The 13,616-nt window shown below is 63.2% G+C and overlaps 5 protein-coding genes across 5 annotated transcripts; 3 read left to right on the top strand and 2 right to left on the bottom strand.

Annotated features, from left to right (window-relative positions):
• Positions 1 to 189: 189 nt before the first annotated feature.
• Positions 190 to 2,450, bottom strand: RHTO_02565 (DUF804 domain membrane protein; the record flags this gene model as incomplete). Its single annotated transcript, XM_016416239.1, has 8 exons — positions 190 to 602; positions 658 to 970; positions 1,029 to 1,088; positions 1,151 to 1,695; positions 1,748 to 1,924; positions 1,997 to 2,122; positions 2,185 to 2,224; positions 2,409 to 2,450. 8 exons carry the CDS (start codon positions 2,448 to 2,450, stop codon positions 190 to 192), a joined length of 1,716 nt encoding a protein of 571 aa, XP_016271736.1.
• Positions 2,451 to 3,405: 955 nt separating this feature from the next.
• Positions 3,406 to 6,170, top strand: RHTO_02564 (anthranilate synthase; the record flags this gene model as incomplete). The annotated part of the gene is made up of 4 exons (XM_016416238.1): positions 3,406 to 3,538; positions 3,594 to 3,600; positions 3,712 to 3,727; positions 3,795 to 6,170. 4 exons carry the CDS (start codon positions 3,406 to 3,408, stop codon positions 6,168 to 6,170), a joined length of 2,532 nt encoding a protein of 843 aa, XP_016271735.1.
• Positions 6,171 to 6,284: 114 nt separating this feature from the next.
• On the bottom strand, positions 6,285 to 9,163 carry RHTO_02563 (uncharacterized protein; the record flags this gene model as incomplete). The annotated part of the gene is made up of 3 exons (XM_016416237.1): positions 6,285 to 8,426; positions 8,484 to 8,813; positions 8,879 to 9,163. 3 exons carry the CDS (start codon positions 9,161 to 9,163, stop codon positions 6,285 to 6,287), a joined length of 2,757 nt encoding a protein of 918 aa, XP_016271734.1.
• Positions 9,164 to 9,311: 148 nt separating this feature from the next.
• Positions 9,312 to 10,343, top strand: RHTO_02562 (N-acetyltransferase; the record flags this gene model as incomplete). Its single annotated transcript, XM_016416236.1, has 7 exons — positions 9,312 to 9,353; positions 9,421 to 9,515; positions 9,581 to 9,670; positions 9,737 to 9,925; positions 9,988 to 10,109; positions 10,163 to 10,199; positions 10,259 to 10,343. 7 exons carry the CDS (start codon positions 9,312 to 9,314, stop codon positions 10,341 to 10,343), a joined length of 660 nt encoding a protein of 219 aa, XP_016271733.1.
• A 288-nt stretch (positions 10,344 to 10,631) lies between these two features.
• On the top strand, positions 10,632 to 13,433 carry RHTO_02561 (uncharacterized protein; the record flags this gene model as incomplete). The annotated part of the gene is made up of 1 exon (XM_016416235.1): positions 10,632 to 13,433. One exon carries the CDS (start codon positions 10,632 to 10,634, stop codon positions 13,431 to 13,433), a length of 2,802 nt encoding a protein of 933 aa, XP_016271732.1.
• Between the last annotated feature and the right edge of the window lie 183 nt (positions 13,434 to 13,616).

Raw genomic sequence — 13,616 nt, 5'->3', positions numbered from 1 at the left:
CGAGGCTGTAAAGACTCTCCTAGAATGCTCTGAGCAGCGGCGAAGCGGACGAGCGCAGTCGAGCGAGACGAGCAGGATGGTCCAGACGAGAGGAGTGGACGAGGCGGGGCAAGACGGCGAGACTCGCGGAACGGGTCCTTTGGCTCCTCGATGACACGAATGCAATGCTTAGGTACTGAACAACAACACCTACGATTCTACAGACATCCGGAGCCGCCGCCGCCACCGCGCGACCCACTTCTCCCTCGTTCTCGCCGTCTCCGCCCCGCTGCGCTCCGTAGCCGCACCCTGTATGCCTAGGCCATCTCCCGTCGGGGCCTCTGCAGCCACAGCCGAACGCCAAATGTCCTCATCTGCCTCGCCGACATAGAGCGCCCCGCTCAGCGACTCGCTTCGTCGGTGTCCTCGAGCAGGCCTCGTCCTGCGCGGCATGTTGGGCAGAAGAGACGCCGTCGAACGTGCGAGCGGGTCTTCGGATGATGTGCTGAAGGGGGAAGAGGTGGGAAGAGCAGCTGTGTGTGCGCGAGCGGGTCGAGGGCGGATCTCGAAGCCGGGAGAGGCGGCGGAGAGACCAATCGAGAAGCCGCGAGGACGCCAGGTAACTGCGTTGAGAGAGTTTAGCGGAATAACGAGGGCAGATGGGCCGACGAAGCGCACCTGGCTCTTCCTGATCTGTCAAGTCTTCGACACCTTCCATCGCCAAATCTTCCGGCTCGTCTGTCCAACCTTCTCCCGTATCAACCTTCTCCTCACCCTTCGACGCTCCCGATCTGAGGCTAACCACCCAGACTCCCGCCAACAGGACGGTACAACCAAGCCCGACCATCCCTCCCTGCAAGCGAGACAGTGCGTCGGCTTGGCGGTAGTAGATTATGCCGGAGACAATCGAGGCGGTGTTGTAGAAGCAGAAGGAGAGGGGGCAGACAAAGGTTGGGCCGGAGAGGCGGAGCGCGCGATTGAGGTAGGCGAGCTACACAAAGGGCCGTCAGTTTGGTCTTGCTGCTCAACACTGCACGACGCAAACGCACCTGCAACAGCTCGCAGATGAGAAGCATGGCAAGAATGAGCCATGCTTCAATGCGATTGAACTGATAACGGCGAACGGGAAGGTCAGTGCGAGTTCGGCGGCAGCCGGCTAACTCATGCGCACCTGGTTCTTCCCTTGGATCGTCAAGATGACCAGATCTACTCCCGTTTTGGTGAAAAGCAAGCACAGACCTGCCAAAGTACCGGAGGTGGCGCCATACGCCGTTGCGAGCCATACCCGCGTTCGCTCGATTCTCTGCATCGTCTCTTCGAGGCTGATTAAGCCCAGCTTCGGGTCGTCGAAGCGCAATGAAGGTGGTCGCGGCTTCGTCGCGCGTTCAGGCGATACGGCGGTCGCTTGTGCAGCGTGTTTCGGAAGTAGAGGTTGCCGTTCGCCCGAGGCAAGCTGCGGTGTAGATTTAGCCGCGCCTAAGGGGGGCACGCTCCATCTTCGCTTCCTGACCGCCCTGCTGACCGCTCGAGGCGTCTTCGGCGTTCCAGGCGGGGGGTGCAGGTTCTCGAGGCGCTTGTTGAGGCGCCATTCGGCGAGATGGGCGACGGAAAGGGTGAAAAGGAGGCCGAGGGCGAGGAAGAGGAGGAAGAGAAGGAAGGCAGGGCGAGTGTACAGGGCGATGAGGCGTGGGAGGGAGAGAGTCGGCTCCGGCACAACTGCGAAGCGGGAGTCAGCTTTCGCTCAATAATGGCGTCCGGCGACACTCACCTCCAAAGATGCCGATGAGGGTAGCGCCGCCAGCGATGAGTAGTGAGCCCGCGACTAGCTGCGCTGAGAAGTGGTCGCCAAGGATGATTCGGGCGAAGAAGGCGTTCCAAAGGAGTGAGACGGCTCCTAAAGGTCCGAGGACGACGATGGGCAAGGCTCCGAGCTGGAAGAGCGTGCCTGCAGCTCATACAGTCAGCTTTGCCAGGTGTAAACCAGGTGTAAATGGGTTCGACAAAAGCGGCGACGCACCGAAAACATTCGAGACGATGAAGACGGCGAACCCGGAAAGCCACAACGGTCGCTGCCAATCCCGTTTCCGCTCGTCGGCCGGAAGCTTCTCGTTCGAGAGGTGACTTAGTCGCTGGACAGTCAGGCCTGCGATCGTAGAAGCGAAGGTCAGCAAAGACAGGCGATGTCGGCGCGCGAGTTGAGCGCACCGAGCGACTGGACGAAGCTCGAGACGAGTCCGACTGTGATCTGTAGCGGTAATAATGTAGTCAGCATACTCGCTGCAGCATCCTACGCCGTTGTCGCCGTACTCCCGCCCGGCCAAGCCAACCCCGCCAGACATTTGGTCGTCTCGCCGCCTCGCACGTCGCTCGTGCACTGCTGGCATTCTCGCACACATTTGGTGAGGTGGTTCGGAGAAGCTCAGACGCACCCCGGCCGCTATCGAGAGGTGTGGACCCGACTCGTCCCCCATCTCCGGCTCGAAACTGATGAAGCGATCCCTGGTCGCGTGCCGCAACTGCCGGGCGTATGGGTGGTCCAGGTGGGCTAGCAAGGGGATTTTGCGTGGGTGATAGTGCTCTTAGCGGTCCAGTGCCTTTACGCAGCGCAGATGGGTGAGGGAACGAAGCGAAGGGCCGTCGGGTGAGGTGTCAAGATGTTATTGCGGCGCTCACGCTGCTTTGGTTCTGCGGAAACATTCCGTCGTTGCACGCACTCTCATGGCGGAACACCGCGCCGGCAGTTGACGGGGAGATACAGCATTCAAGTCGCAGGAGAGGAGGAGGAAGAGTGCCGTCGAATCGAACACTCATTCGCTCTTGAGACCGGAAGCCTGTGCCACCCCGATTGGCGCAGCAAGGAGGAGTTCGAGCAGGAATTGCGGTAATGGCAGGCGTTCCAACGAGAGGAGCAGTTCGGTTGAAGCCAAGTTAGCAGGAGGTACGAGGCACGAGACCTCCGGCGACGCCTGCCATTTTCAAGCAGCAGCAATCCCGTTACACATCGCTGCACCTTCCTTGACCGCTAGACGAGTCTGCGGCCGGCGAACCGCTGCAATGCGACCGTGATAGGTCCGAAGGACGAACGAGGGGCACACTGTCCGCCGGAGAGCAGTAGGCTTTGAACAAGCTGAACTGAGTCGGCGCAGCACCTCTGGATTCCTCCACCGTTGATGCCTGGCGAGGGAGAGTGCCGGGCGGATGAGAATGGCGAGGAGGCGAGGCGCGACGGCCCGCGGCATCCGGGGGTCGACGAAGCAGTTGGCTGTAGCAAAGAGCGCGATTATAGCCTCTGGGACTCCTCAGCAGCCAGCCTGGCGGTGTGAGCACTCGTCGGCGGAGTCAACCCTCGGACAAGGGAAACCTCTCGCTCCGTCCTCTCGCTCTGCTCTGCTCCAGGACCAGCTGCAGGCTAGCCAGTGCTCAGGAATGGCTGCACCGATTGGTAATGGCGGCTCTGTCCCGCTCACGGTCAACGACGGCAACGCTTCGTCCGCCTCCTCTTCGCTCGCTCCGAAGCCGCACATCGACCCGAACAACCATGTGGTCATGCTGGACAATTGTGAGTGCATTTCCAAGAGTCTCGTAGGAGCAAAGCTGACCGCCCTCGTCTGCAGACGACAGGTGAGCTCTTGCTTCAGCTGCCCGCATTCTTCCTTCCGATCTTGCATTGTGCAGTACGGCGGGATGGAGAGGGAGCCTGTAGTGCTGACAATGCTTCTCTTGCGTGGGCAGCTTCACCTGGAACCTGGTGCGCTCTCTTTGTCGCACACTTCCTCCGTCCTCCTCAAGCTAACGCTGGCTTGACTCGCTCGCAGTACCAGTACCTCTGCCTCCTCGGCGCCAACATGACCGTCATCCGCTCCGACGCCCTCACGCTCGACGAGCTCCGCGCCCAGCACCCGACCATGACCCACCTGGTCATCTCGCCCGGTCCTGGCCACCCTCTCAAGGACTCTGGCATCTCGGTCGATGCGATCGACTACTACGCCGGCAAGATCCCCATCCTCGGCGTCTGCATGGGTCTCCAGGCGATCACGGTCAAATACGGCGGAGTCGTCGAGCAAGCCGGAGAGTACGTTCACGGCAAGACGAGCGCCATCTTGCACGACGGCAAGGGCCTCTTCAAGGGTCTCGCGCAGGGCGTTGCGGGGACGCGGTACCACTCGCTTGCGGCGCGCATCAACTCGCTGCCCGAGGAGCTGGTCGTCACTTCGCGCACCGAAGGCGGAATCATCATGGGTCTCCGACACAAGGAGTACTCGATCGAGGCGGTTCAGTACCACCCCGAGTCGATCTTGTCCGAGGAGGGAAAGCTCATGCTCGCCAACTTCTTGTCGTGGAAGGGCGGCAGGTGGAGCGAGCTTCCCGAGGTCCTCGAGCCGGTCAAGGGCTTCTCGGCATCTGCACCTCTTGCCAACGGTTCCGCTCCTTCGCCGAACGCCGTTCCGACGATCCTTCAAAAGATCGAACAGCAGCGCATCCTCGACGTCGCCAAGGCCAAGGCGACTCCAGGCTACAAGCCGTCCGACCTCGAGTCGCTCATCGCTCTCCACGTTCCTCCTCCCCTCATCTCGTTCCACCAGCGTCTCCGACCATGCGCGACGTCGACTTCTGCGACCTCGGCCGTTCCTCACATGGCTCTCCTCGCCGAGGTCAAGCGCGCCTCGCCTTCCAAGGGCGACATCGTCGACGCCTCTTCGCCCTCTGCGCCCGCCATTGCCCTCTCGTACGCTCTCGCCGGCGCATCAGTCATCTCGGTCTTGACGGAGCCGAAGTGGTTCAAGGGCTCGCTCGACGACATGCGCGCCGTCCGTGCCGCTGTCGACGCCCTCCCGAATCGCCCTGCGATCCTCCGTAAGGACTTCATCCTCGACCCGTACCAGATCGACGAGGCCCGCGTCTACGGCGCCGACACCGTCCTCCTCATCGTCGCCATGCTCGACGACGCCAAGCTCGCCTCGCTCTACGCTCACTCGGTCGCGCGCGGCATGGAGCCTCTCGTCGAGGTCAACAACGCCGAAGAACTCGAGCGCGCTCTCAAAGTCGGCGCCAAGGTCATCGGCGTCAACAACCGCAACTTGCACGATTTCAACGTCGACATGTCGACGACCTCGCGCATCGCGGATGTCATCAAGGAGAAATACCCCGAGCGCGCTGGCGAGGTCATCCTCATCGCGCTCAGCGGTATCACGGGTCGCAAGGACGTCGAGCGGTATCAGGCGCAGGGTGTGAGCGCCGTCCTCGTTGGCGAGAGCTTGATGCGCGCGAACGACAAGGGCGCCTTCGTCAAGGAGCTCCTCGGCCTTTCGTCCTCAGCAGCGCCTTCGTCGCTCGTCAACGGCGCCGCGCAGGCTGTCCAAGCAGCTGCGTCGGCAGTCGTTGGCGCCGTGACCGGCAACTCGACCTCCTCGCCTCGCAAGGCCCCGCTCGTCAAGATCTGCGGTCTCAAGACGCCCGAGGCAGCGCTTACCGCCGCTGACGCAGGTGCAGACCTCCTCGGCCTCATCTTCGTCCCCGGCAGCAAGCGCAACGTCTCGCTCACTCAAGCAGGCGAGATCATCTCGGCCGTTCGCGCACGCCACGCCGGCCCAAAGCGGGCAGAAGCCGCTGCTGCCGCACTTGACACGTCCGACTGGTTCTCACTTCAGGCGTCGCGCATCTCGGCACACCCGCGGAAACCCCTCTTCGTCGGCGTCTTCCAGAACCCATCGCTCGAGACGGTTCTCTCGACTGTTGACGCTCTCGGCCTCGATCTCGTCCAGCTTCACGGCTCCGAACCGACTCAGTGGGCTCGCCTCATTCCTGTACCGGTCATCCGCGCGTTCCACGTCGATGAGAAGGCGGAGGCGGACGCAGAAGAGGCGGCGCAACTGCGTGAGGCGACTCGGCCAGGCTTCCATGCCCTGCCTTTGCTCGACACCAAGGTCAGCAAGGACAAGGGTGCGCTGAGCGGCGGTGCGGGACGGGTTTTCGACTGGGCGGTCGCGAAGCGGCTCGTCTCGTCCCGGGTGCAGGAAGGACACCGGGACTTGCCGATTGTTCTGGCGGGCGGACTCGACGCGGCAAACATCAAGGAGGGCGTGCAGACAGTTCGGCCATTCGCGGTCGACGTGAGCGGCGGAGTCGAGACGAACGGCGAGAAGGACTTGGACAAGATCCGCGAGTTCATCCGGCTCGCCAAGCAGGCATAGACTAAGGATAGTTGGGGCTGTATTGGCTTCTCTCGCAACGGATGAGCAGTTATCAAGGCAAGAGGCTCGCTCGTTGCGATCGCGAGATAAAGCTATTGCAGCGAGTCGCGCCCTTCACTCGTTCCCGTCGAGATTGACGAACTCGAGGAAGCCACCGGCTTCGTCGTCCACGTCTGGCGCGTCATTATTCTCCGCTTCGCTCTCCACCTCGATGAAGCTGCGTCGACGGGGACGTCCCTTGACCGGCGAGCCGTCTTCAGGTGTCGTACCATCACCCAAGTCAGCCTGGGTCGACGGGAAGGCCTGCGTCACCGGCGCTTGCGAAAGCGGCATCTCGTCATCCATTTCGTCCACATCCATCCTGTCCACGTCCGCCTCGACCCGCTCGACAGAGACATTCGCCGGCGATGCCGTAGCCGACATGTCGTCGTCCTCATCCGTTCCGAGGATGCCCTGGCTCGCCTCGTCCTGCTGCGACTCAAGCATCTCCCTCTCAGCCTGCCGTCGCGCCTCTTCCGCCGCCTCGCGCTCCGCTCGCTTCCTCCGCTTCTCAGCTTCCGCATCCTTTGCTCGCTGAGCTGCAAGCGCTTCCTCCTGGATCCGTTCCATCTCGGTATGCGAGAGGTACGTGAGGCCGGAAGTGTCGGAACCGAAGGAAGACTGCTGCGACGAAATCGAGCCGGTTCCGGTCGCGGCTGTTTGCGCTGGAGTGGCGAGGACGTTCACGATCGGCTGGACCGAAGTGCCGCGTGTGAAGGGACGAGTCGGAAGGATGGGCTGGGTGAAGGGGTTGGGCTGCGATGAGGAGGCGGTCTCGAGACTCGAGACGATGGCCACGCTTTTGCTGCCGCTTGGCTCGCCAGCCAACGACTGCGAGTCGGATACGTGGTTCGACGTTCCCGAGCCGGACGAAGTTGACTGCGTCGACTGCGAGACGAGGGTGACCGAGACGGCTGCTTCGACGGTCTCGGCAACGACAGCCTTGGCAGGCGGCGCAGACGACTCGGGCGTGTCCGGCACGAGCTGCTTAGCGCCTTGCGCAGGCGTTGGCGCGTCCATGGAGACGTCGGCAGGAGAGGCAGACGTTGACGCGGTGAAGCCTGCAAGAGGCGGGACGTTGCCGCTGCGTTCGGTCGCGGGTTGGCCGGGCGGCGGATCGTCTGTGGCGTGTGGCTGCGACTGAGACTGGTTTTGCGACTCGCCAGAGAGGTCCGCTACAGCCGAAATGTCGGACGGCAGCGTCGACGGTTCGGCGGAGGACGGCTCGACCGAGTCTTGCGAAGAGGCAAGGGCAGGTGCTGTCGTCGAGACGTTCGGGGCCGGCGACTGTGTCGATCCCTTGCTCTTGGTAGTTGCGGGAGGAGGCGGCATGAGGATCGTGCTTGCGCTAGGTCCGAGGGGCGTCGCAGGAGGAGGCGCCGGATGCGAAGGTTGTACAGGCTCCCGTGCTGGGGGTGCGTCCGCCTCCTCCTCGGCTACAGCCGGCTGCGGCTCTGACGGCGCAGTCTGCTCGGGGGGAGGAGTCGGTTCCGCAGGCGGCGCAGGCTCGCTCATCCTCCGCGAACTCCGCAGCTTCTGATCCTGCTCGGCCGCACCCTTCGCGAGCAAGCTGAAGATGTCGGTCGGGAACGGCTTCTCAGGCGGAAGTTGCGATTCTGGTAGCGATTCTGCGTCGTCGTTGGGCGAAGGCGGAGCGAGGAAGGCGGAAGGAGCGGTGAGGGAAGTGGGCGAACGCGCGCGCGGTCGAGGCGATCGTCGCGGACTCGGCGCAGGGCTGGCAGCGCGTCTTTCGGGAGTCGGCTGTAAAGAAGGTGAGAGGCGAGGCGAACGACGAGGCGAGACCGGAGGAGGGTGCTGCTCGGCGGATACGACAGGCGGTGGAGTTGCCCGCACGGGAGAGGAGCCGGCGTCTACTGCGATCGCGGGAGGTTCAGGTGTCTGGTCGGCCTCAATGCCGACATCCGTCGCGTCGTCCATCTCGACGGCCGTCTCCTCTGCCTCCACGACTACCTCGACGTGCATCACTTCCACCGCTTCCTCGCCTTCCTGCAGCCGCGTCTCTTTGCCATCGGAAGACTCGGTTCGTCGTCGTTTCCTCGGCGAGCCGCGATCCTCGGCCTGTCGTGCGGATGTCGACGCAGCACCGAAGGCGTCGGAGCTGGGCCCGGGAGTCGGCAACGAGTCCTGCGAGTGAGATTGGCTCGTCGAAGCCGGAACGAACTGCTGGACTTCGGGACGCATGAGGTACGGCCTGGCCTGCACATCGAAGAAGTCAGCTCAAGCTCGCCATCTTCAGGGAAAGCGGAGACTCGCCTGGTGCAACAGCTTCTTCATCCTCCGCAACTGCCTCCACACGCACAATGCCCAGTCCTTTGACATCTTCACCAGCAGCTCGGCGTCAATCTTGCCATCGTTCGGCAAGCCCTTGAACGGCCACCGCGGCGCCCTCTTCCCCTTCTCCTGCGCCGCCGCCGCCTTGGCGATGTACGCGTCGTAAGCGTTGGCGAAGACGAGAAGGTGCTGGAGCCCGTCGGGCTGGAGGTTGTAGATCTTGCGCCTGTCAGAGGTGTCGGAGGTGAAGTAGGCTTTGAGGGCGATTCGGGCGTCTTCGAGGTCGCCAGCGAGGATGCAAGTCTCGATGCACTGCGCGACGCATGTAAGGGTCAGCAAGCTCCCTTACTCTGCGCCGAAGAAGAAGCGAAACGCACCAGTCTCCGCCAGGACAAGTCGATTGCGCAGAAGCGGATGTCGCCCTCGTCGCGGTTCTTCTGGCGAATCACCTCCTCGAGCCAGTGCGCGTCCCGTTCCGAGAGCCTCATCTGTTCATCCTCCCTCAGCACATACTCTGCCGTGTCCAGGAGCCAGTTGCGGTGCTGTTCGAGCTTCTCGAGGTGGTGCAGGAGAAGCGGGAACCGACGCTCTGTGAGAGCCTCTGGCAGCGAGCGCGCGTCGCACAGCCCTTCGACAGCCCATTTGCGAGCATCCTCAGCCATTCTGCGAGCCCAGTCAAGCCGTGTGAGCGTGAGAACGAGTTGGTTGATGGTCAACCCGTGAGGCGTGAGGTCGCGTCGAGGTTGACCTTCACCACCTCGCTCGACCGCTCCTTTTGACTTGCTAGACTGCCAGAGTGACTCTCGCGCTATGCCAAAACGCGCCCACCTTGCCGTCAAACTCGCGAAGCAGGTGTGTTCCCACACTCGCTCCGTCATGCCTCCTCGATGCACGCTGACCAGCGACAACTCGCTCGCAGGCCACGCAGGATGCATTGGCGGACAAACTGAGAGAGTCCTATGGCGCTGGGAAGGGCAAGGGCACGTATGTTGAGGTGCAGCTGCGGGACCAGACGTTCGTCGCAGGTTCGTTCTCTGCTCGAGTACGACAGGCTGATCTGCTTTCTCTTTCTGTGACAGTGCACGGCTAGACATTCTTACGCTCAAGGGGTTGTCGGCCAGTTTGCGGGACTGGATCTGGGCACTCTTCGAGCAGAACATGCGGACACTGTGTGTCGAGAGCGCCTTTCCCTCTTTCCTCACAGCGCGAGCTGACCGTTCTATCCTCTGCGACAGATACGAGCACTCTTCAGAAGGCTACGACCCCGCAGAGAAGCGACAAGAGCTCTTCCACCCCGACTCGCGCTTCCTCATTCTCTACTCGCCAACATCGGCGGACAAACCCGTCGGCTACTGCATCTTCCGCTTCGACACGGAAGAGACGGCATCTGATGACGACGAAGAGCTATACGACGTAGCGTATTGGTGAGGCCGCGGCTTGTCACGACGTTCCTGCGCCTCCGCTGACAGTCTTTCTCCTCGCCCAGCTATGAACTACAAGTGGATCCGGCTGGTCAACGGAAAGGAGTGGGTCGGGTCCTTATGGAGGCGCTGGAGCGGATAGCAAAAGCGTGGAAGATGGACAAGACGATGCTCACCGTGTTCAAGGGTGCGTGACGCCTCTTCCCTCGAGACTTCCGCCTGCTGACTCTCGCTCTCCAGCCAACCGCGACGCTATCCTATTCTACGAGAAGCTTGGGTGCGTGACAGTGCTGCTGCATCACTCGCGAATGCTGACTTGACAACCTGCTCTCGCAGATACACGGAGGACGAGGTGGATCCGGGCAACTTTGGCCTGGACGACGCCGTAGACTATTGGATCATGTCAAAGACTGTGTCGTAGCATTCCAGGCGCCCTTTCGCCATCTCGAGAGACTTCACCTCCCGCATCCTCTCACCAGTCCCGCAAGTTGTTGTCCTCGACGCCACTCTCTCGCCTGGCCCGCTCGAACCGCTTGCTTGACTGCCGCATCTGTCTGCTCTGTCTGTACCGTGTACTCGCATCCTCACGACCGCCCGCATCTGTGTGAGTCCGCCTCGTCGCCTCCGCTCATCGCGTCCAACTCACGCGACCCAGCATCGCTTCGGCGGACGAGCTGACGCGTTCGACTCGCCTGCCACGCAGCACAGCATGTCGACTAGCCCCGCACAACCTCCCGCGCCGCCACAGTCCGCTCCCGCCGACTCGGCACCTCCCCCTCCATCTGCTTCCACCGCGTCTCCCGCCCCCGCGCTCCCTCGCAAAGCCGGCAAGACCTCACCATCCCGTCGTCGTAAGCCACTCAGGCGGCGTGGCGCGCGCGTCGAGTCCGAATCAGAGGAAGAGACGTCCGTTGCGCCCGCTGGCAATGCGAGAGATGGGACGGCTTCCGACTCTGATTCCGACTTTGAACCGCCTTCCCCCGACTCTGCCGACGAGGACGACGATGAGGACGACTCGGACGCGATCGACGGCGCGCCAGAGCCAAAGACTCCTGCAGCCGCTTCCGTCGAGCAGCTCCCGCCTGTCGACCACGGCGACCGCAAAGCAGCCGTCTTGACCGCCCAACTCGCCCACCCGAGCTGGAGCGACATGCCGGCGCCCGGGGAAGGCGGTGCGGATGAACTCCCAACTCTCGACTTTGCGAATCTCTCGATCGACGGTGTTCAGGCGCTTCCTTCGCCTCGAGCTGCGGCCAAGGCGCCGGCCAAGAAGGCGCCCGTCGCGTCAGAAGCGTCGAAGGAGGATAAGCCGCAGCTGAGCAAGAAGCAGCTGCTGTTGCAGAAGCGGGAGGCAAAGAGCGCGGCGCTCAAGGCAAAGGATCCGGAAGCTTGGGCGTCCAGGGAGAAGGAAAGGCTCGAGAAGGAAGAGGCGAAGAAGGCGGCGCGGAAAGAGCGTGTCAAGGAGAAGCGGAAGGAGAAGAAGCTCAAGGAGAAGGCTGAGAAGGCTGCGGGTGTCGAGGGAACAGGCGCAGCGCCAGTTTCCGCACCGTCAGCCACTGCGGCACCGGCTTCTGGACCTGCTCAGCCCGCCAGGTCGACGCGTCCTCCCAAACCTGCCCGCCCCGTTGTTCCCTCCCGCCCGTCCCGCACCGCTCTCGCCCTTGGCCTCGTCAACTCGACTCCCGCATCTCCTGCCTCCTCGTCTCCCACCGTCGCCGTCCCAAAAGCAAACTCGCAGGTCGCGCCGTCCGTTGTTCCCCTGACTGGCGCAAGCGAAACGACCCCCATCGTTCCCCTCGCGACCCGCCAGCCCGCCTTCGTCCAGCGCGATCAGGACGGTCGACCGATCCCTCAGCCGAGCTTCTTCGATGGTCCACCGCGTCGTCGCAGGTCCCTCGGAAAGGAAGATCCCTTTGCTTCCTTCTGGCGAGGAAGCGGTCGTGGTGGAGCGGCGGGCCGCGGGCGCGGTCGAGGTGGTTGGCAGCGCGCGGTGCCCGATCGGTCGGACGTGCAGACGCAGGACGAAGAGGCGGCGCCCACTTCTGATGCGCAGGAAATGGTCGGATTGACAGCAGGCTCCGAGGCGTTTGCCAGTTCGCGTGGCCGTGGACGAGGTAGGGGCGGTCTGAGCGCTCGCGGAGGCATCTCTGGACGCGGTGGTTTGGCGACTGGACCTCCCGGCGCGATCAATCCTCGCTACGCCCACCTTCCCTTCCACCCTCGACACCGCTTCCCCTCGCCTGCGCCTTCCTCGTCCGCCCAATCGACGTCGAAGGAGCCCGTCGCACCCGAGGCGACCACAGCTGCACCGGACGAGTCGCTGTTCGACCGACCGGGACAAGGCCGGGACGAGTCGGCTAGCGTCAAACTGCCTGGCAAGCAGCAGGTTTCGCTCGCGATCAAGGGTTCTGCGGCCAAGGCTGCGGACGCGGAGGCTGCTGAGTCCAAGGCTCGCGAGGAGCAGGAGCAGGCGAAGAAGCTGGCGGCGGAGCAGGCGGTCGCGGAGGACTTGGAGCGTCGTCGACAGCAGGGTGCGAGCGTACTCTACGCGGCGGATCCGACCAGATTCGCCTCGCCGCCCATCGAGCCCGTCCATCAGCCGGCTGTCTCGCTGCCGTCGTACGAGCAGCGCCGCCCGCCTGACGCCGCCATCCACTCCTCGGTGATGTACCAAGTCCCGCCGCACCTTCAAAGTTCCGCCGCCGCGGCGCAGCAGGCTGCCTACGTTCATCGCCAGGACAGCCCGGTCTACTACGCCCCGCATGCACCGCAGCCGTATTATTCGCCTGAAGCGTTCCCCCTCGTCCCCTCGCCTCCGGTTCCTACGCCTCCTCCGACTTTTCTTCCTGCCGCGCCCGCGGCACCCAGCTCGAGCTACTTCCTCCCGCCCCGCGCGAACAAGCGCGTCGAGATCAAGGCGCCTTCGCGCGACGGCCAGTCGCCTGTGCCGGTCAAGACCGTCTCGAGCCCGAGCACGGATGCTTTGACTGCCGCGCAGAGGGCTCGCATCGAAGCGCTCCAGCGCGAAGAGGAGCAGCGTCGTCAGCAGTACGGCGACGCAGCTTCGTCGGTCGGCGCGGTCGCCGGCTCGAGCTCCCCCGTCTCGACTCGCGCACCTTTCCCGCCTTCGCCCCAGCAGCAGCGTCAACACCTCGCCTTCTCCCCGCCTGCCTTCTCGCCTGCCTCTGCGTACTATCCCGCTGCCCCCTCCCCCATGTACACTTCCTTCGCGCAGCAGCCTCCCCCTCCTCAAGCCTTCGACCCTTCCTCGCACCCCGCCTACGCCGACCAGTACGGCTTCTACTCTCCGCCGACGACTCAGCAGCACCACCAGCACCAGCAAGCGTATCCCCTTCAGCACTCGTTCCAACCTTCCATGTCGCCGCCTGGCACCACCTTCTACCACCAGCCTCACCTCGCCGATGCCGGCATGATGCCACCCTCAGGCTACTATGCCGTCCCCAATCATGCCGCGCACTACCCTCAGCAGCATGGCTGGCCTACGCACTAGCCGGCGTCTGCTTCATCGTCCGCCGTGTCCTTCGTTCCCTCCCCCCTCTGTTACGAGTAGGCTTTTCCGTCGCATCGAATAATCTCGCAAAAATACAAGCGTAGTTCATCCGTCCTCGTGGCGGCAAGAAGTGATCTCGGCGAGCAGCGTAGGACAGCGAGTACGATTTCAAGCGAGACAAGC

This window comes from Rhodotorula toruloides, assembly GCF_000320785.1.
Source record: "Rhodotorula toruloides NP11 unplaced genomic scaffold Scaffold19, whole genome shotgun sequence".
NCBI classification, from domain to species: Eukaryota; Fungi; Basidiomycota; class Microbotryomycetes; order Sporidiobolales; family Sporidiobolaceae; genus Rhodotorula; species Rhodotorula toruloides.
This window is presented reverse-complemented; position numbering and strand designations above follow the sequence as displayed.